The sequence below is a fragment of the Esox lucius genome, chromosome 19 (assembly GCF_011004845.1).
Source record: "Esox lucius isolate fEsoLuc1 chromosome 19, fEsoLuc1.pri, whole genome shotgun sequence".
NCBI lineage: Eukaryota > Metazoa > Chordata > Actinopteri > Esociformes > Esocidae > Esox > Esox lucius.
Window position 1 is genome coordinate 36,149,757 of NC_047587.1, and position 23,261 is coordinate 36,173,017.

The following is a 23,261-nucleotide window of genomic DNA, read 5'->3' on the forward strand; positions in this document are numbered from 1 at the left end:
AAATAGTTTTACATTGTCAGTCAGCAGACACTGCTCTCATTCGTAGGGACTTACGAAACGGAATGTGTACATTTCCTTACGAAGAAATGAACTTAATCTATTTAATCCGATTTCAAGGATTAAGGAATTAATGTGAATACTATGAATCAATAAATTGATGGCAAGAATTGATCAGAGAATTTAATAATATCGGCAGATAAGTTTACCTTATGTTCTAAAATGATTGATTACATAAGCACAGGCTTAACTAACAAGGCATTGCCCAATAAACCGTTGCCATTTGCTTACAGAGTTCATCCTAAACAGGTTCCTTTACCCCAGAGATCATGTATCTTAAACATCTGTCAGATAGAGACCGAAAATGGATGCAGTCTGAATCTGTTACACATTCCAGTAGTAAGTTACCTGGAAACTGTAACTGTTTTATGTAAGGACTGATGATCTGGCTCTAAAATAGTATTTTTGCCCTTTGGCTCCAGGTTGGAGGCATCTTGTCAGGCTCAATAGCTCTCCCTATATACTATAACTAAACTAATACAGGGACATTTTAATCATGTAGTAGAAACTGTAATCCAGAGCCACTGACAGTAAGCAACATTCATCATATTCCTACTAGCTCCTTCTCTTAAGATCCTTTCCTGCCCTCTCTCTCCCTCTCCCTTTCTCTCTGTAGGCCTCCTGAATTGAGCTTGTCTGTTTTTTGTTCCTCAGCGTGTTTCTTTTATTATTCTTCCAAAATTCAGAACACAATGTTTTGTGTGCATTTTAGGAGTTGTCAGTAATAACATGGGTGCATTTTGAAATGGATTTGAATGTGTAGTTGGATTGGAAATATTTTATTTGGCAAATGTTGTGTTATCCACCCCCTAACCCCAGCCCCCACCCCTCTTATCCACCCCCTAACCCCAGCCCCATCCCCCCTTCTCTAAGTATCCCTTTAGGGAGAGAGAGCACACTGTTAGTTAGCCTCCACCTCCTCAGCCATGGAGCTCTCAGTGTAGGGGGCGCTAATTAGCCCTGACACTCCTATATAGTGACTCACGTCTCGCAGGTTGCATCCCCCCTCCCTCCCCTCCTCCCTCGCCTGTCCCTTCAGCTGCACGGCTCTTTCAACCTGTGGAAGGAAGCAGCGACTTCACAACCCCCCCCCCCGTGCGTTCTCCTACCCACTCCTTCCCAGCATCGCGCTGCGCGTGTCTCACCCTCTTACATCTGCGACGCCCCTGAACTCTATCCGTCAACATCCCCAGGCAGACGAAGGCATCTCTCTGGGAGGACGTCAAACCTTTGAAACCTTCTTGTGTCATTAGTTGCATAGTGAGACCCCCTGTGGGAATGGTTAGTGCTGCACTGAGGGTCCTACACCATAATAGCTGCCGTATGAAGGTGCTGCTTCCAAGTGTTTTGGCATTTTAAAGGGGACACTTTCAAGTCAACAAAGGCACCTGGTGAACATGAGATTATACAAGGCTGTAACCATAACCTGTTATATGTGTTATAAATAATTTGCGACACGATCGTATTTGAACGCCTTAACATGTTTTTTGGAACACTTAGGTGTCAGGTAAAGTTTTCAATTGAATGGCGTGTATCTCCTTTTTCACTGGAAAAGCTGAAATGACATCACAGCTAACTGTGGGAGCTGTCACTGCTGTCCGCGGTAGGCCCCTTACTCTGTTTGAATTCTCTGTCTCAAATGATTGAGTTGCACTTTGAAGGCTATATTATTTTGACAGGCCAACTTAAAGGCCTCATGTGGGCGGTGAGAGAGTTAAAAACATGACAGGGTTACTATTTCAACCCAAATCCAAGTTTAGACACACTGCAGTATAAATAGGAAGACATTGTGGATTCAAACAGCATATTCCTCACTTGCTGGAATTCCCATCACACTTTGGGAAATAGAAAAGAAGTCTGAGAACTTTTCATAATACTTATTTACTGTACTTTATTTGACAGGAACAATGTACAGAATTCAATACTTAAGGACATAAAAAAGACTCGGGTGGTGGTGGAGGATTGTTTAAAAACAACAGTGCTTTTACTGGATACAGGAGTACCAAACCGTTGGCTAATATTTGCCATTTTCATGAACACTACAGAATTGTTTCATCCCGGCAATATTTACCACAACATGTAGTCAATATAAGTAAGATGGCCAGCATCCTGGAGTCGTCTCTTCACTGTTGACATTGAGTCTGGTGTTTTACAGGTACTATTTAATTAATCTTCCAGTTGAGGAACTGTGAAGGTGTCTGTTTCTCAAACTACACACTAATGTATTTTTCGTCTTGCTCAGTTATGCACCAGGACCTCCCACTCTTTCTATTCTGGTTAGAGCCAGTTTGTGCTGTTCTGTGAAGGTAAAGTATTCAATGTTGCCCCAGATCTTCAGTTTCTTGGCAATTTTTTGCATTGAATAGCTTTTATTTCCCAGAAGAAGAATAAATTGATGAGTTTCAGAGGAAAGTTCTTTGTTTCTGTCCATTTTGAGCCTGTAATCAAACCCACAATTGCTGATACTTCAGATACTCAAGTAGTCTAAGGAAGGCCAGTTATATTGGTCCTTTAACAACAGTTTTTAACTGTGCTAACAAGGGTTTTTCTAATGATCACATAGCCTCTGTACGATGAGATATTCCATTAACATGCAGCCATTTCCAGCTACAATAGTCATTTATTATGTATATTTTTTCTATATGTTTTCATATACACACTCAGAAATAGAAGTACCAGTGTGTGCTTAAAAGGGTACAAATGCTTGTCGCTGGGGGTGTAACTTTTTGAGAGACAACTGTGTACCCTTTAGTGCCAGTCCATTTTTGTACCAAGTACAACTGTGTACCCTGCAAGACATAAAAGTACCTGTACCCTAATACAGCAATGTACCCATTGAAAGGGTAGTCTTATGTCCTATTGGGTCCCACCCCAGCGACAAGCTATTCTGGACTTCTAAGAGATGAAAATGCACCAATAATTCTTCAGATGAACAAAACAGAATTTATGGTGTTGTAATAAATAAGTTTATTCAATGCCGTTATATTTATTTAATTGACAAAGCTTGTATAACAATATTCAGATGGGGGACAAAGGGAAACGGCAAACGCCTATGCATCAACAAAACAGTCATCAACATACACACACCGAAAGGATTATTAGGAACACCTGTTCAATTTCTCATTAATGCAATTATCTAATCAACCAATCACATGGCAGTTGCTTCAATGCATTTATGGGTGTGGTCCTGGTCAAGACAATCTCCTGAACTCCAAACTGAATGTCAGAATGGGAAAGGAAGGTGATTTAAGCAATTTTGAGCATGGCAGGGTTGTTGGTGCCAGACGGGCCGGTCTGAGTATTTCACAATCTGCTCAGTTACTGGGATTTTCACGCACAACCATTTCTAGGGTTTACAAAGACTGGTGTGAAAAGGGAAAAACATCCAGTATGCGGCAGTCCTGTGGGCGACAATGCCTTGTTGATGCTAGAGGACAGAGGAGAATGGGGCCGACTGATTCAAGCTGATAGAAGAGCAACTTTGACGGAAATAACCACTCGTTACAACCGAGGTATGCAGCAAAGCATTTGTGAAGCCACAACACGCACAACCTTGAGCTACAACAGCTACAACAGCAGAAGACCCCACCGGGTACCACTCATCTCCACAACAAATAGGAAAAATAGGCTACAATTTGCACGAGCTCACCAAAATTGGACAGTTGAAGACTGGAAGAATGTTGCCTGGTCTGATGAGTCTCGATTTCTGTTGAGACATTCAGATGGTATAGTCAGAATTTGGCATAAACAGAATGAGAACATGGATCCATCATGCCTTGGTACCACTGTGCAGGCTGGTGGTGGTGGTGTAATGGTGTGGGGGATGTTTTCTTGGCACACTTTAGGCCCCTTAGTGCCAATTGGGCATCGTTTAAATGCCACAGCCTACCTGAGCATTGTTTCTGACCATGTCCATACCTTTATGACCACCATGTACCCATCCTCTGATGGCTACTTCAAGCAGGATAATGCACCATGTCACAAAGCTCGAATCATTTCAAATTGGTTTCTTGAACATGACAATGAGTTCACTGTACTGAAATGGCCCCCACAGTCACCAGATCTCAACCCAATCGAGCATCTTTGGAATGTGGTGGAACGGGAGCTTCGTGCCCTGGATGTGCATCCCACAAATCTCCATCAACTGCAAGATGCTATCCTAAAGAATGCTTTCAGCACCTTGTTGAATCAATGCCATGTAGAATTAAGGCAGTTCTGAAGGCAAAAGGGGGTCAAAGACATTATTAGTATGGTGTTCCCAATAATCCTTTAGGTGAGTGTATTTAGACAGAATGCTTCAAGGAAACAAACAATCAATCATCAACTGAATAGGTGTCTAGAGCTTGATGGTCTCATTTCCTGGGTTTAGTACAATCCATTTGTTGTCAACTCTGGCATGGTAAGCATGTCACAGTGCATTTTCAAAGTCACTTAAGAACTCTCAGAAGAAAACCCTCAGCATTGCTTCATTTGATGAAGGTTGCTGAGAGTTGCAGTTGTGTTTACAAAGTTCTTACATTTGCTGGCAATGTTTTTGAAATATTGGTGCTTGCTTTTATATCTAAAAAAAACACAAAGGGCAAAGAGGACCGTACATCAGTATAAGTCTAGGATAGTGAAATAAGAAGTGGCACTAAGGTGTTATAGTCTTATCAAGGAATTCTTGCTAATCTTTTCTTACTTTTGTAGCCATTATGATATCCATGATTTCTGAACATATTAAGAACACATGCCAGTACGGACTATCAGGTGCAGGATGCAGTCCAGGCATAATCCGTACAGAAGGTTACCCACTCAAGTTACATTTACCGGCAGGGGTTTGTCTCCATCCTCCATGATGTTTGTGATGCGCCTCTGGAGAAAGGTCAGTGTCTTTTGAAAATGTGCAGCATAGGTCATGTTGAAGACAAAGTAAATGCAAAGACTGCGATAAAGGCCTCATCCTCTGAAGTGCAGGAACAAACTTAAATTCTTTTGACAACACTCTGACACTGTCTAGAGAGGGTAATGTTGAAGTCTTGGACTTTCAGTTGAATGGTTGGATATGGAGTTTTTTTTTAGCATACATAACAAAATGGATTTGAAGAACATTAACTCATATTTTGCTCTAACTTATTCATTTCCTGAGAGCTGGAGCATTAATGCAAACTGCTTGTTGTTTGACTAATTTTAGTTTGGTTAGCATACCAGCTAACATTATCTAAATGCTAGACTAGACGAATTGCTAACCAGTCAACATTAACCAACTGATAACTCAGTTTTGAGCGGGAAACAGTGAGCCTGTGCTAACATCAGCTTGACATTAATATGGCTATTAGCAGATATGTGAGCTATCTTATGATATTTACACAATAACTATATTTATTTATTGGTAGTGCTGAGATAGTAATGTGACGTTATAGTTTCTGATAAGCGAATTAGTGACTGTAATATATCTGAATGAACTTAACAAGCTAAGATTAGCTAACTATGTCCAACCACCATGCTTAACATTAGCTAGTTAGTTAGGTATTGATACCCAGGCTAACATAATGGTTAGCTCTTTAGATGTTAACTAAATTTGTAAAAACATCATACTTCACTTACCTCTAAATTTCTGTGCTTTCTCCTCTGAAATTACAATGGCCCCTTCCACCACCAACTTTTCTATTGGCGCCTCTGTTGATAGACCCCTGAGTGATATTATCGCTGCTAATCTTTTCTCCCGTCCTCCTCATGACTGGAGTTTGAGCAGAGTGAGCAGGTGGCTGTTAACTTTATGGGGGTGATTTGTTTTTTCTTTTGTTTTAATTCACTTTGAGGGAACGTTCTTTAAAAGTGTACCTATAAGTACAGTACAGAATTTTTTTTGTTTCGTACCTCCATTTTTGAGTGTGTGTATTATTATATATATATATATATATATATATATATATATATATTGCTATATATTTGCTTTATATATTTCTTAATTCTTACTGCGTTGATGCTGTGTTCCATTTCACAAGAATTTCATTGCTCAGAATGACTTTTTATTCTGCGCATTTGATATATAAAAGACTTTGATTTAAAACATTAACAAGGTCTACACTGTATTTCTGATCAATTTGATGCTATTTTAATGGACAAAAGATGTGCTTTTCTTTCGAAAACAAGGACATTTCTGTGTCACCCAAAATGCTAGTGTATGAAATAATTCAAAGCAGCACTAATTTCAATGAAGTCCACAAAAACAGAGAAACAGATGATAGTAGTGGAGCGGCCAGACGCCTTATTGTGAAGTCATTGGATACACAGCTCCGACTTAATGACAGACAGAATGACAAACCTGCTGACCGTTCCATTTGGATCCGTTTCATTCCATTTGGATCAGTTGTTTACTCTCCACATTTTTACGAGTTAGTCTTATTCAATGAGGCTGTGCAATTTGGTTTACAGTACAACATATTTGTGGACATACTTGGATGCAAATGTGCTGTATATATACTATACTGCACTGTACTGTACAATATAAATATTGTAGTGGCAGACTTTTGTTTGCTGCTGCTTTATTACAGGGAGCAAATGTTAAAGAGACCTACAGTAGGTCTCACTTTGATTTCCCTGTTTAAATAAATGTTTATGAAAAAATAATTATTTACTTTTACTTTAAAATCTTCTTCACAAGCTTATTCTAACTCTCTTAATCCAATGTTGATTACAAGCTAGCTATGCTAGTTATCCCTTTAGTTTCAACTGATCACAAAAGCTGCTTGCTCACTGTAATATCCTCATGTTACATGGTAGGAATCTTAGTTTTGGTCAGTGTTTCTTTTAGGGCCACTCACAAAGTATCAAAGCACCACTTAGACACGAGTAGGAGAGAGACCTGCTGAGTCCGAGAACCATTTTGAGAACCATGCTGTTTCGGAGAGATGGTTTTGGGTGTGGTTAATAAGGTATGTGTTTAATTACTAGCAACCATTTATTTAAATTTTTACAGACTTGCTAGAAATGGCCCTATAATGTGCAGTTTGTATACGTTATAGATATGTCAACAGTTATGCTGACAGCTTGTCCACACATAATTTGCTGAAAAGTAGCTGGCAGTTAAATGTAGTCTATTGCCCTAGGAGACGATGCTAGCAATTTCCCCTCCCTGTTAGCATTGGCAAGTCATAAACCTTTTTTTATATACAAAGAGCTTGAACCTAAAATACCACTGCTCCTGTAATCGTGCCTAATTGTGGGCCAATGCTAGTCCCACGCCCACATTCATTTCTTCTCCACAGTGAGCCTCAGAGTACCTCTCTGATGATTTTTAGAATGTCAGCCCATTCTAACCATTCTATTTGTGTGCAGAATCCAGTATGTGTTGGGTCAAAGCCAGCCATGGCTAAAGCAAACTTTTGATTCCCTGATAGGTTAGTGATGATCCACTGCTGATGACTTGATTTTGTACACCCCTCATTTTTACATCATCACAACTGACTTAAAAAAAAGCAGGCTGAAGTGAGTAACAACAAAGCCACAAAAACAACAAATGAGTCATCAGGCTGTTATCTGGTGAATGTGTTCCTTGTACAATGGTTGATAATAGCAGCATGTATAAACCAACGTTCTTAAACCAATAGCGCAGTTTGCTTAGCCCACCAAATGTTGTTGACTACATAATGTCAGCTTAGATACCTTCAGTGTAGCTCGGCTCCATATTGATATGCTAACTTTCCCCACAGTTTCTACATGCTTTGTCGGTATCATGTCATGGATTCACCATTATGATGCTGCCGCTAGCTGCACCACAGATATTCAGATAATTATAATCATAAAACTTTACTCTCATACAGTCACACAGTGGGTCTGTCCATGGGTGTACAATGTGGTAGATACAGGATCAGAAAACCCCTAAGCCACCAGACTGCCGCCAACCTAACTGCCTATCTGTCAGGACAACCGATCTGCACCTCCGATTGTCTCTTTTCTCAAAAACTCACAGATTATTCAGTCACTCATCAGATACATACAAACACAAAGACACACGTATTAACTCACAAACATACACACTTTCAGTTCATAGTGAACACTAGTGATGAATCTGTGTATGCCATACTATAAACAATAACACTTTGAAAGAGCCATGAAGCTTAGCCTGTGGTTGGGTCCATCCTATGTTCTTTCAGTCCTATACTTCCTCAAATCTATGTTTGTTCAGCCATATTTTCCCTAAGTCCTTTTATTGTATTAGTTCTGCTCTCTTAGTCCATGTACACTTTGCCCTGTTCTATCAGCCCTACATGTTCTTAGTACCAAAGTTGTTAATATTGCCTTAAATATGTCAAATGACGGAGTCTGGGTTGCCGACCCTAGGAAACAATTATGGCTAGCTTTGCCTTTGGTACTGATCCAAGCACTGTCCACCATGCTGGTGTTTATATCCGTAAACCTCCCATTACACTACAATAGTCTGTTCTGGCATAGCTAGTTAGATTCTCTTGCTTATATGTCAAGTAGTTTTGTTTGCAGCCTCTGGGACTGTAAGCAGGCACTGTTAGCGCTGCCCTACAGGTCTCAGAGGACAGGGCCCACATTGAGACAACCCACTGTGTGTGGGACTGGAATGCCTGAGCAGAGCAGGGTAGGGTTCTGTGATATACCCAACACCCACACATCCTACCCATCCATCCCAGGCCTGTGGCAACAGTCTTGTCCTGTGAAAATCCAGTCAATCAGAGGACTGATTAAACAGGACTGCTGGTCCATACTAGGCTTATCAGTTCTATTTAAAGGACAGGGAGAGAAGATAGATACCTTAGTCATATACTTCCTGGGAAAGAACTACCCCAAGGGAAAACAGGGCTGTTTGGCATTGGTTTGAGGACATTGTTAAGCACCACTCTGAACTTGGAATGCTGAAACTGGGTTATGATTTTTGGATGGTAAGTGGGTTTTCTTCTTTTTGCACAGTGTCCAGTTGCTTGTTAAGTCATAGGCTATTTTATTTCCTTTTTAAAACTAGTTCTTGATAGGGGTGTATTTTGGCGAGTGTATCCAATAGTTGAATGCAGGCTGTGGTTTCATGCAGCGACTGAAAATGACTTAGTGTTCGCCCACATGGATTAAAATGTCCTGAAAATGTATTTTTAACTGCGACTGTGCAATTACTAAGACCACAGACAATGTGATCTGCAGACAATGCTGGTCTGGGACTGTTTACAGTTGGCCATGAACACAAAATGGTGGAAAATAACATTGACTGTGGGTACGTGTCAGTGAATCCTTCAAAAGGAAAATGAGTTTTAAAGATTTCAATATTTACCAGCATGAACTTATACAGAAGGTTGTGCAGTGATTGTCCCACAGTTTGCTAGCCCCCGCTTTTAAGCTACTTGACTGTAGTTGTGTCAGGGGGACTTCATATACAACACAGGGTCTGTCAAAATGCCAGAGTTGGCTAATGTCCATATTGTAGGCCCTCATTTCGGGGGGAACGTACTGTTGAAAGTTGGACTAGAAAAATACACAGTGTGCATTTCATACACGTAGCCTTGCAGTCGGTTATGCATCAGCAGTTTTTCCGCCAATGGTCCTTAAACTTGCCCCAAATATTTCTGTTCAGATCCTCCAAAAAGCTAGGGCTGGCACGGATTGCATGCGTGGACATGGATGGGACTTTGTGGCCCCGAACCCTATCAAAGCTGCCTATCCCTGTCGTAAGACATCGCACTCAACATAGAAAGGACCCACACAAACCGGAAGTGGCTGTAATAAATTCAAGTTCACATTGGAGTGATTTGCCATATCACTCCTTAGACACATAAGCCGCTGTGTGGTTGTTATTTTACCCCACAGGTGAAATGGCTAGAACAGAAGTCTCCTTTGTTTCTACAGCTGTGCTGGCCACATTCTCCATTGCAAAGGCGGCAAAGGAAGCCATTGGGGCCTTACCTTCCAGACTTGAAAAGAACTGACAGACCCAAGGAGGCAAAGTTAGTCAAAACATCCCTGAAACACGATTTCTGGGGAAAACCTGAGGAAAATACCAGTCAACATTGCTTTGATTTGTAGTCTGTTACCATGTTTCTTTCTAACCATTTAATGTGGATGAATTACCAGACACATTAAAGTCTCAAGACTGTCGTGGCTTGCTTGGCGCTACAAAAGAATGCTTTAGACCCCAACCTGGGAAGTACCGCTATGGTATGTTTTGCAAGACTCCCACCAAACCGAAAAGCATGCAGATTATTCGGCAACAGGATGTTACTGATGGTAATGAGCTTGATATTCTTTTATAATATATATCGACATTGTGGTGAATGCTTTGCTGTTCTGATAAAAGCCCTGTTTCATCAATGTGACCTGAGTGGATTTCACACAGTCAATGTTGAGATACAATATGTGTCCTCTGAAAAACATCCAATGCCTTTCTGGTACTTATCACACGGATCGGAACACTTGCATATATTCTTTACGCAAACGTAACGGTCCTACTCGTACACGAACCCGGGTCCTCAGGTGTGGGAGTCGGGCACGCTAGCAAGGAGGCTTAAACTCATGGGATCTAGCCTCTGTCACTAGAGTGCCTCTTAAGGAGTCGGAGAGTGAGTTTTTCCCTCATTGTACAGCACTGTAGTCGCTGGCCTCTGTTACACAGATTTTAGAATCTCCAATTGGATGGAATCTATTTAACACAACATAGGCTGTAAGCACTGTGAGCCAAGTACTACCATATTTATTGTCATCGCTCGTTTGTCTTTTTCTATGGTTGTATACCACCAGAAAAGTATAAAAACTGAAGTTAATTGATTGTTACTTCTTTTTATAACATAGTCACTAAAACAACCCTAATTGTAATTGTGCTGAAATGTTTCCTTGGTAAAGCTGTAAGATTGATAGCAATCTTAACCAAAAACAGTGCATGATTTTCATTCACGCATCAGCAGTGATCATGATCACTTGTGGTGACCAAAGAAATCACCTCCAGTACGAGGCTTGACATACCACTTACATGCGCCGAATGAACTGAGACCGGATTGTACATGATTACACTCCTCACCTCAATTTGTATAATGCGGAGGAGTGTTTTAACAAGACGACCGTGTATTTAGTGGGGTATCTGTATTATCTGATTTTCCGTCCACTTGTAACGCTATATTTTTTAAAATCTTTATTTATATATAGTGGAATGGGCTATTCAAATGCAAGTACTGTATCAAAATTGTGTGAATGGTATTTCTTTTATGTTTCCAATCTATTGTGATTTCAATATTTTATGCTACAATGTAAAATGACTTGTGCTATATTCATGCAATTTATGCATTCTTATTCTTGGGTGTGGCATTAAATACATAAACAGTAAAAGAGACACAGAGATTGGCTCTCTGTTATGTACTGGCAAGGCTGCAGCGAAACAGCTTCCCCTTCTTTCTCTCTCTTACTCGTCCACTCACACTCTCTCCATCCCTCTTACCTCACAAACCGTTATTTCTGTTGTATTAGTGATCGATCCTCACCTATCATCAACACATCTGTCCTCATTTTCTCATCAACAATAGCAGCAATTCAACACCTACTGTGTTTAATTGCCTCTGGGTCAGTGATGTGACGTGTGCCCAAAGGGTATCTAGGATATTTATAAAAGTACGTAAAGGTATAAACTCTCCATTATACAAAATACTAAGATGTCCCCCCTTTGATATCCTCGATAGAAGTGGTCATTATGCATTAGGAGAAATGGAAATCTAAGGAACGATTGAGCTCAGATGTCATTCAGTGTAATTGTCAACACAAAATCGATATGGTGAAGGGATTTTTCTTATTTTTACAATGATTACTGTACATAAAAATGTTTGCGTTTTCACATTTATAAGGACGGTTTCTCGAAATTACTCCCTTTTCAAATTACACACATGTGCAGTAATTTCAGTGTGCCATTCACACACTCTAAAAGTTAAGATGTGTTTTTGGTATATAGCAAATAATTAATAAGGTGCATTGTCTTTCACGCAATTTCTCTGTTACTGAAAGAGATGGTTGTTGCATAGATCAGGTTTTGGTCCTAAGAACTTCACTCAATGAGTTTCTAAACAAACTTGCATATTTAACATAATTCCTTGCGAATTTCATAAGGCATTATCTTCAAAGCAAAAATAAATCTGCTGAGACTCAAGCTGACTACAGAACGTATCATGTTGAACTTGGTACATATTCCGTTGTTTAACTTAAAGCTTTACTAGGCTGCTGTGGCAATGCACAAGGCGAGTAGACAAGCATGGAGAAAGAAAATATATTGCTCTGACAGAGCACTATGTACTTTAAATAAATGTACAAATATATATTGTTCCGCAAAGGCAGAGCAAGGACATGGAGACAGACAGAGGGTACTATGCCCAAGAGGAATTTATTACAACCTCAGAACAAGAAAGAAAAGCAAGAGCAAACCAACTCAGACAGCTTGACTCGCTTACTGGGTCCTGCCTCAGGCTCTTCGGGCACCATCTTTCAGTCTTTGTCATAGCCAGTTAGGGACTCAAATAAACCAGACTAGCCATAAGTCTTGTTGGTGACGAGCTTATTCCTCGGGAGCACCTGTTCCCCTTTCTATGGACACTCCAGATCGGTGGTGATGGGAGGCATCTGTAAAGGGGAGGGACTGGCCCAGCTAGATGCCTCCAGAAGGTTCCAGCAATTTCCTGTGCATTCCCAGGGTGTTCTCTCCATGGTCCTGACCCTCCACTGGCGGCACACTCTCATGCTGATGGGGTGAGACGCTGAAATAAAAGGCCTGCCAATGTATAGTTTGATATGACAACATAGAGAGGTGGACGTGTACCTGACAAGTGTGCCACACTATCTTGTTTCATATGCTAGTCTTTCTGAACGTGTCATGTCTGAATACCCTGCTGGGCATCCCCAATGTGGTTGGATTCCTAATCTCTTTACATACAATCATGAAGTGAATTGTAGTTAAGTTCCACAACTCCAGGGGTTTTCCAGAAATCCTTTCAAATGGTCCCGTGAAAATGTGAACCAGAATTTATTTAAAAAAATGTGGATTACATTTAAAATGAATGAATCCTAGATTTAAGTGCCCAGTCTTGAGACTCACTTTGGAGTCAGAACGAGTTTCCTACGTTCAGACAAAATCCAAACCTGCATTCCAACCCAAGCTCTTCCACCTGCCACCCAGGGTCTCTTGGCCAGCTCTGTGGAACAGGGAGCTCCCACCGGGGAGGACAGCAGAGACCGTCCCATGATGCATCATGTTTCATAACAGCTCTTAGGCGTGATATAGTGGCCATACACACTCCCACCCCCCGCTTATTGTTTACTTATATTGTGGATTTCAGTGAGTTAGCACGCAGGGATAAACCATCCTTTGCAATTTAACACATCATTTAAGGCTGGTTCCAGTTCCACACAGTTCCACACAGTTCCACACATTTAATTGTCAGTGTTGATTTAACATTGGAGAATTTGCTGTAAGGGGAGCAGGGTTGTGAGCCCTGCTCTTTTCTGTTATTCACATCTATTGATTCAATAACACTCTCTCACCATTTAATTAGGCAAACCGCTGTGGCCAAGATTTCCCTGTCATTGGGCCTGAGTAGGTGGCTATCGTATGTAGCTACAGTTTGCGCTAACCATAGTAGCATGATAAACATTACATTTGTAAGCATCCCACAGCAGGATGTCATTAACTAAATGGATTAGAATATGGAACCAGTCCCCTGAATGCTTTGGTGTAGTTTAAAATGGGACTAATCTAAAATGGGATACATCAATAAAAATGCAGAACAAAGTTGCACTTAAATGCGTCAGCTCACTTGCTTGGGCTCAAAGTGGAGCTACTGGCTGGCAGCCAGCCAATAAAATGGAAGATAAGAAATATAATTCCTCTGGCATACCAGAGCCTGAAGCTATTTAAAACAGGGGCTTTATTGATAATTGAATTACTCAGAGGGGAAGAAAGACAAGACGAGAATAGAAGACTTGGATATAGATCAATAAGGATGGATTGTAGATGGATTGAGGCAGTGCTGTGACAAGCTATACCGCTAGCGTGTGTACATGTGCGTTCGTCAGCATGTGTGTGTGCCTCTGTGTATACCCAGAGTGTTAAGGACCAGTGTTATGCTGCAATTTGGATTCTAATAAAGTATCCTTTTAGGACTGAATTTGATCCACAGTTTCATATCTCAGGTGTGTTGTGGAATGGACAGAAAATAACAATGTGTTGCTTATTGGTTTGCCTACTACTACCAATAATAATAACGTCTAATGTTGTTTGTGTAGGTGCTGTGCTGAACTGGACACAAATCAAATGGCTAGTCCTCAGATCTCAAGGGTGGCCACCCCTGAAAGCTCCAGAATGGCCACCCCTCCAAGCTCCAGAAACAGTAGCTCTGTTTCATCATCTCCCATGAAGTAAGTAAACACAACTCGCGCTATGACATAATAAGTTTGGTCTGTTGCTATGTTCCTGTCAGCCTCCCATCACAGCCCCGTGAGACGCTCACAAACCCACCCACCCAGACAGACACACACACATACACAGCTGTGCGCATCAAAAACGCACACATGGGCACGCATGCATAAACAAGAACAAACACACACAGGCTGCACAAGGCCACAAAAATGTTGTGTACAGTAATGCTACTAATAATAGTGATGCTGGCAAGAAATAACCTCAGGTTCTTTCATCTGCAGAAAGGCCTACAAAACACAAGGTATTTTCCCCCGTTTGCTAATATGCTGTAATGGTAACAATATGGAGCAGATGACGATGTTGATACGAGGGCACTTTAGCGGAGTAATAAGGTGGCCTGCCACCTAACTGATATGGTGTCATTACGCAGTCTTCGTCTGGGTTTGAGTGCGAACACGTGTCACGTCCTCACACTGTCACTAATGCGACTCGACTGCAGTCAGGCTGGAGTGTCTGTGCTGCCCAGACATGCAAACAATCAATCCCTACTGACAAGCGCAACATATGGCACGGACGCACAGCCCGGGATGCACAAGACATGCTTTAGCACCGTAACTTTTCAGGTAGAGAAGGAGTTAATGTAATACACGTGGAATACACACAAAAGGTATATATCAGAAAAATACAAAACTGTTAATGCCTTTGTTGCATGTGTACACTACATTAATGATGGGAGTTGTAATTGTGTTTAGATTTAACCAATAGCATTCCACATACAACTCACGTACAAATGTAATTTGCCATCACCTTACATCAGTGGAAGGGATTTTGATAAGCCATAGGATAGCCATTTGATTAGCCTGTAGGATTTCCATGAACATTCCACGGGTTCATACTCCGGAGACAATCATGGTCCACAAGGAGATGTCTAAAGATCTACGAGAACGTATTGTTGAACGTTTCAAATCAGATATCATTCATAGGCATTAAATGTGTCATGGAACACTAAAGATCACACTATCAGGACATCGCAAAGATCAGGATGTTCCTCCCAAATGTACGACAGGGCAAGTTGAAAGCTCATCAGGGAAGCTAACAAGAGGCCAGTGGCAACCTTAAAGGAGAGGCAGGAATTTCTAGCAGGAACTTGGGTCTCTGTTCTCCAAAAGTCTGAGCTTTGGGGTAAGGTGGCAAGACCAAAACATGTTTTCACTAAAAACAACAACATTCTAAATCACACAGCCTGATCAACCATGGAATGCCTTACAAAAAAGAAGATTAATGTCATGGATTGGCCTAGTCTGGGCTAGGACCACAATCCTATAGAATGTCTAAAAAGATTTACTGCAGCAATCCAAGTACAATGTGCTTCCACAAAGTATCAGTTGTGGTGTGTAGACACTCATGGTACACTTTCAACTATGGTATCTTTAAAATAATAATAATAATAATTAAATAAATAAAAATTAAAGACTCAAGCTCTGACCTGATTTGTCTTGATTTCAGCCTACATGTCAACAGAAGATGCATTTTAAAGAAGGGTTTGTTGACATTTCATATCCACTGTACACCTATGAGGAGAATCACAAACTAGACACACTGTGCACATTGCTATCCCAAATGCCTTTTTCTACCTTCCAGTGAACAAAATGTCCAATTTTAGACATTTTGTTTTACAGAGGTCAACATTTAAGAGGTGAATGTAGGTAAAAGAGGTATTATTTCAACGCTGAAAAGAAATCATACACCTAAGTTCAAAAATTAGTGTTTTTTGGGTAATTGATTCAATGGCCCAGTTTGAACTGGGGAAAGGAAAAGGGAGGTACCGTAACTGCAGTCTGTAAAAAGAAAATTCACTTCATTAAGAGCTTATAATGGATCGAGAAGACTAAGTTGCCCAACCCGACAAAAAAAAAACATACCAATTCAACCACAATAATATTCTTATATACTTTTCATCAGGAATTATGGGATTGCAGAAAAGGATCTGAAATGAATATTTACCCCTTTCTTGGCATGTACATCATATAGCTATTGGCCTGGAGTAAAATTCCAAGAGGTTAGAGTGGTTTACCATGATCTATAAATTACTTAACCCAGCATTGTGGAGCTTTCTTTAGGACCATTAACAAGATGAAATAACAAATCTAAAATAATAAATCTGTCAATTATGTTAACATTCTTTCACGAGAATGTCTTAATTTTGCCATTTCACATCTAGCTAGGTTGTTTTGTGCGCCAGTGGTCATAGTTTGACAAATGCACTAACAGCCAGTCATCTACTTTATAACATAAAAGGGATGCAGAGAACTAGCAAAGCAATACTCTAAAATCCTCAAAAATACTCATCAAAGTTAGCTAGATACTATTGCAAATTAAGAATCTGCCCTTGGTGTGTGTTCTAATTCTTTATCATCAGTAAGACTTCTAATGGTTCTTGTACTGACCCTCAACTGCACAATTAGAAACTTAACATTTAAACTGAATATTCAAACGTGTGGGCCTCTTTATGCCCCATTGACCTCAGTGAGAAGGTTGTAAGTTACAGGCCTTTACTGGACCTGAGGGAAATATTACTGGAACAAGGCAGGCTATATATCAGCTTTATTTTTCTAAATGTTTTTTTCATTCTTTAGGTATGGCACACTTCAGAACAGCAAAAATGATGACATTATTATGTCATTAATTATAATGACCACTCTGTAAGGATACCTAAATATGAGCTCCTACACAGCATGACATCCATGAGCTATAGTTCTGGATATATTTAATAAATCTTTAGTAATGAGTTTTAGATTGTGGAATGTTTATAGACGTTTAATGAATGCATTATGGGAATGTTTTTAAAGTAAATTGTTAGCGCATTGCATATGCTTCCATACAGATTACATTATGTACGCTAGCTTGTGTGTGAGCCTGTGCATGTGAAAGGTGAATATAAGGAGGCCATTCCTGGAATGCATGTAAGAGCTGTCTGCCCTGCGCTAAGGGAAACATCTGAAAGTCAGATGCCTGCCACATACCCTAGATCCCAATCACCATCTCTTTAAGTCTAGGGCAGGGCATTTTACTCATGCTACTTCAGGAGCAGTGCATGTGACAACCCCGTTTATCAAAAGCACAGCACAGCTGTAAATCACATTCAAAAGCTCTTAAATCCTTTGAAACTCCCAGAGGAGAAAACAGCTTTGTTGCAAGTTGTTACCATAAAAAACATAGTTTAGGAGTAATTTAAGGTCAGGATTGAAATAATAAAATATTTAGGCATACAGTACAATACAGGCCAAAAGTTTTAGAATACTTTTTTCAAATTTCTATTGAAATTTAAGCAGTTCAAGTCCAGTGAATAAACTGAAATTGTACAATGGTAAGCGGTAAACTACCAGAAGTTTAAAAAGTCTGGCAGACCCAAAGCCATAACAGAATCAGAAGACAAGTAACTGAGAGTCAACAGCTTGCCTGATAGGCGGCTCAAAGGACAAAGGCATCAAGCACAGCTTAACACTGTTTGAAAAATGCCAGGACTCTCCAGACTGAAACCTCATCAAGTTGGTTTGGCATGAACTGGGCTGAAGGGTGAAAGCAAAGCAACCTAGTGCAAGTGCAACACATTTGTGGGAACTTCTGCAGCAGTGTTGGGATGAACTTAGAAAAATATTTAATTTCCATTGTAGAAAGAATGACACGAGTGTGTTAAAAAAGAATGCCATGAGTGTGTTAGGTCTAATATGGCTGTTAGGTCTGAAAAAGGTGGCTACATTGATTACATTTTGTTAAACAAAATGATTCCATGATTTATGTTTTGTCTCCAGTTGTTTAGTTGCTTTAAAATCAGAGTACATTTAGACATTAAACTGTGTGAATTTCAACACAAAATTGAAGAGTTCTAAAATCTTTGTTCTTTACCATACATTTTAAATTCTGCTACTAAGTTCATTACAATCCTGTTATTTTCTCAGGAAATCACTGTAAAATCTAAAATATCATACTATATTACTAAGATTGTTTTTAATAACACGGCACTGTGGGATAGAAATACACAGTAACACTTTACTTGAAAAGTAGTGTCATAACACGGTCATAACTCTGTTATAACCATGTCATAAAGTGTCATGTCAGCTGACATAACATATCATATCCTGTCATAACATGGTCACGACACTGTAATGACATATTTTGAAATATGTTTTGTGTTTTTTTAGGACTGGTTATGACACCAAGTCTGTCAAAACATAACAAACCATTCTGTAACACCAGTCTTCTTATAAGCAGTATTACATTATAAATGTATTACATTATAAATGCTATATATCAATATAATTGTGCATGAAGTGGTATCAGATATTTACCTTCCCCAATACATTTCTCATGACTAGGATGCCAGCAGTAGATTTCAGGAGCAGGACTTAACATTCTCTTTGTGACTATTGACAAACATAATGGCATGTACAGCTAGGTGATAGGCCTATCTGGTTCCAATGATTATGGTCATAATGCATCTTTTGTATTGTCCTGTGTCAGTAAAATGACACAGGATGGTCATAATGCTGTCATGACATTTTCATAAACTGTATTTTCTCAGTTCAAGTAAACAGACACAATGTTTAGTTATTTATTAAAAATAAAATAACAGGTGGGTCACGGCACATTACTTTCTAGTATAGAAAATCTACACTAACATTAATTGCATGACTAGCATGGACTCCTTTTGTCTAAAGTTAAGGTATAACACATATACACACACAAAGCTCCGGAAAAACTTTAGGGACCACTGCACCTTTTTCTTTCCTTTCCAAAAAAGGAAAGAAAAAGGTGCAGTGAGTCTCTTACTTTTTTCCGGAGCTGTATATACATACTGTGGTCTCTTAATTTTGGTGCAGTGGTCTCTTAATTTAACCAGAATAGAAAGAGTGGGAGGCCCAAGTGCACAACTGAGCAAGACGACAAATACATTAGTGTCAAGTTTGAGAAACAAACACCTCACAGGTCCTCAAATGGCAGCATTCAAATCTGAAAAATGTATGGATAGACGTATCTAAGTTTGACGTGTTCAGACCAGAACAAACCAAACGAAAAGATGCTGGAGTGCTATCTGTCAAGAAGGGTGGAGGCAATGTGATGGTCTGGGTGGTTGTAACGTTGGAGATTTGTAAAGGGTAAAAGGGATCTTGAAGAAGGAAGATCTATTTTCTTATGTCATGCCACACCCTGTAGACGGCACTGGATTGGAGACAATATCCTCAATAAGACAATAACCCAAAGCACAGCTCCAAACTATGCAAGAACTGTTTAGGGAAGAAGAATAAGTCAGCTGGTTTTCTATATATAATAGACTGGCCAGCACAATTACCAGATCAGTCACCAGATCTCAGCGCTGTTGTGGGAGCAGAATGACCTGATGGCACATAAGAAGAGCCCATCAAGGAAATCCAACCTGTAGGAGATGCTTCAGGAAGCATGGGGTAAAATCTCTTCAGATTTCTCCAACAAATTGACAACTTGAATGCCAATGATCAGCAAGGCTGAAACTGCTGCAAATGGAGGATTCTTTGACGAAAGCAAAGTATAAAGGACAATTATTATTTCTAACCTTGTCTATGACTATTTCCAATTCATTTTGCTATATTTCCCATTCCAATTAATTTCATGTATGTTTTCATGGAAAAGGACATTTATAAGTGACTCCAAACTTTAGTTTAATGCTAGTGTATATACATATACACACATGCATACACACATATATACATACATACATACATATATAAAACAATAAATACCTAAACAAGTATCAATCTAACATTTACAGTGTCTGACAGTGTCAGTGGCTGAACCTCTTACCATTAACTGGAGATGATTTACGGAGGCTGGAGTGTTAAACATTGCAATACTATTCATAAATCGGATAATTCACAGAAATTACACAACGACACAGCCGTTTCCTCAACCGGTGAACTGTCTTTGGACAATGCTATAAATAGCATTCAATATTTCTGCAGCCTCTGGTGCAGGTATTTCCTCACGCTGTTTTTCTTAGATACATTCTGAAAATGTTAAATAATTTTAGTCATGTTGTCTTTTAATATACCTAAGGTTATTAGTTGTATTTAAATACAGTATGCAGACATTCTTACATTTGTAGCCATTCTTACATTGGCAATTTTCTTGCACGCGCAAACAAAATAATCAAATGTTTGCTGCAATGCATACATCCTATTTAACATAAACAGCTACATATGGTAATAAACCTGCTACTGTTTGCTGCTAATGTATAGCTATTATTTTTTTTTAATATAACAATTTCAATGTAATAAATTTTTTCCATGTTTATTGGATACGAAAGAAGTCAGCTACCTATCGACCTGTAAACCACCTATGAAAACCAACTTTGAAAGCGCGTTCTGTGCTGACAGACTTTGCGCCAACCATCAAACTTCATCGATACGTTTACACATGGACATCAAACTAACTAAGCATATCTTTGCTAACAAGAATATGCTAATGTGTTAGCTTGCAAATAGCTAAGTTAGATATAATTACATTTAAAAAGTCTAATTTAAAATGCAAAGCAAAGCTTAATTTTTTGAATCTTTTAATGATTGAGAGAAAGATCAAATCTGAAACTCAAAATGGAAAATGGAAAAGCTTAAATGTAAATACTTAAATTAAAATCTCAAATAGAAAAAAACATATTTATATATACATACACTCACCTAAAGGATTATTAGGAACACCTGTTAAATTTCTCATTAATGCAATTATCTAATCAACCAATCACATGGCAGTTGCTTCAATGCATTTATGGGTGTGGTCCTGGTCAAGACAATCTCCTGAACTCCAAACTGAATGTCAGAATGGGAAAGGAAGGTGATTTAAGCAATTTTGAGCATGGCATGGTTGTTGGTGCCAGACGGGCCGGTCTGAGTATTTCACAATCTGCTCAGTTACTGGGATTTTCACGCACAACCATTTCTAGGGTTTACAAAGAATGGTGTGAAAAGGGAAAAACATCCAGTATGCGGCAGTCCTGTGGGCGAAAATGCCCTGTTGATGCTAGAGGTCAGAGGCGAATGGGCCGACTGATTCAAGCTGATAGAAGAGCAACTTTGACTGAAATAACCACTTGTTACAACCGAGGTATGCAGCAAAGCATTTGTGAAGCCACAACACGCACAACCTTGAGGCGGATGGGCTACAACAGCAGAAGACCCCACCGGGTACCACTCATCTCCACTACAAATAGGAAAAAGAGGCTACAATTTGCATGAGCTCACCAAAATTGGACAGTTGAAGACTGAAAGAATGTTGCCTGGTCTGATGAGTCTCGATTTGAGTCAGAATTTGGCGTAAACAGAATGGCCCTCATTTATCATTCTTGCGTAGAAACGGGCGTATATGTTGGCGTAAGATTTCGCTTACACTCCTCTCACCGCCTGATTTATGAAGAGGTGCGGCCCTTTAAAATCCAGGTGTACGCAATACCTGCCCTTGATAAATGCCGCGGCTGAAAACGATCGTCATTAGAATAACACGCCCCTATATATTAAAGTCTCCGCTTCCCCCACACCCTCATTTTACGCCATGGACACACGGAAGACGGCAAAAAAGAGAAACTTCTCTGACGTGGAGATTGAGACGATCACCAGGGAGGTAGAAAGAAATAAAATTGTTTTATTTGGCAGTTTAAAAAGCGGAATAAAAGATGATGATGTGATGTGGAGTACCATTCATTCACATTAATAATTGCATGACAATTTGTAATATTCGTCTTATTATTTTATGATATTTATTATTAATAATGTTTATTGTTATTTAGAAGAAGAATGTCGTTATTATTATTATTTCTATTATCATTATTATTATTTAAAAGAACAAGAATGTCATTTTTACAATTTTGTCAGTCTGAATTATATTTTGGTCATTAAAAGCCTTTTATTACTGAACCCAGTCTGTGCCCAACTGCCGGGCCTAACCCTGAAACTTCATGCAAAGCGCACAGGCTCGCATCTGAAGGAATACATATAAATCAAATGCTTTGGTAAAGTCACACAAATTAAACATTCAAGTCCATGTTGCACAAAAATAAACACTGAAGTTTGTAATTATTATGTTGTTGTTTTTTTTACAGTGGGTCATAATATATCATATCTTTTAGTTTGTCAGTGCGTTAGGAATATATTAGACATTTAATTTTAGCTGTCACCAGCCCCACAACCTGCTCCAAAGTGCCTCAAAATAGGCTCAATCATTTATGCTGTTTGTGCCGCTGAAAGGTTTGTTTGTGCTGCTACAGTTTTTGGTACATTTCTACATTGGATAGCGCACTGGCTTTACTCTCTCTCCACTATAGCTCTGTAACTATCTGTAAGAAAGCAGTCGCAAAAACAAAGCTTTATCGGCACAAAAGGAGCACAAATGATTGAGCCTATTTTGTGTGAATTTGACCTATAAAATATTATTTGGGGTTGGGGGGTTTGTAATAAAATATGCTTGCATTGCCTCGCTGCAGTGCTGCAACTCCTTGTAGTGGCTTAAGAGTCTGTGAGCTCAATCAAGGTAGTAGACCAGAGAATGTGTTCACTCTGGCCCGTCTAGTATTTTTTGGCAGACATGGGACCAAGTCACATAGTTGCAAGTCACAGGTAAGTCTCAAGTCTTAACCTTCAAGTCTTGAGTCAAGTCCCAAGTAACGATGGGCAAGTCATAAGTCAAGTCCCAAGTTCCACAGCTTAGATCATGTCAAGACAAGTCAAGTCCCTAATTTTTGCTTTCATGTCTTCAAGTCAATGGTTAAAAAACTTCTTGTTATATGATGGAGATTATC

The 23,261-nt window shown here is 39.5% G+C and overlaps 1 protein-coding gene across 5 annotated transcripts in view; it reads left to right on the plus strand.

The window, feature by feature from the left end:
• LOC105018630 (INSC spindle orientation adaptor protein) overlaps positions 1 to 23,261 on the plus strand; it is a 76,931-nt gene that overhangs the window by 17,976 nt on the left and 35,694 nt on the right. For 2 of the 5 annotated variants that reach the window (XM_020056603.2, XM_010884226.3), the window contains exons 1-2: positions 8,797 to 8,951; positions 14,308 to 14,439. In XM_020056603.2, the coding sequence (XP_019912162.1) occupies positions 8,938 to 8,951; positions 14,308 to 14,439 (146 nt within the window). In that variant the 5' untranslated portion in view covers positions 8,797 to 8,937. Of the gene's footprint in view, positions 1 to 8,796; positions 8,952 to 10,261; positions 10,282 to 14,307; positions 14,440 to 23,261 lie in introns of those variants that run through there. The other 3 variants (XM_029115297.2, XM_010884228.3, XM_029115296.2) reach the window with 2 other exon arrangements.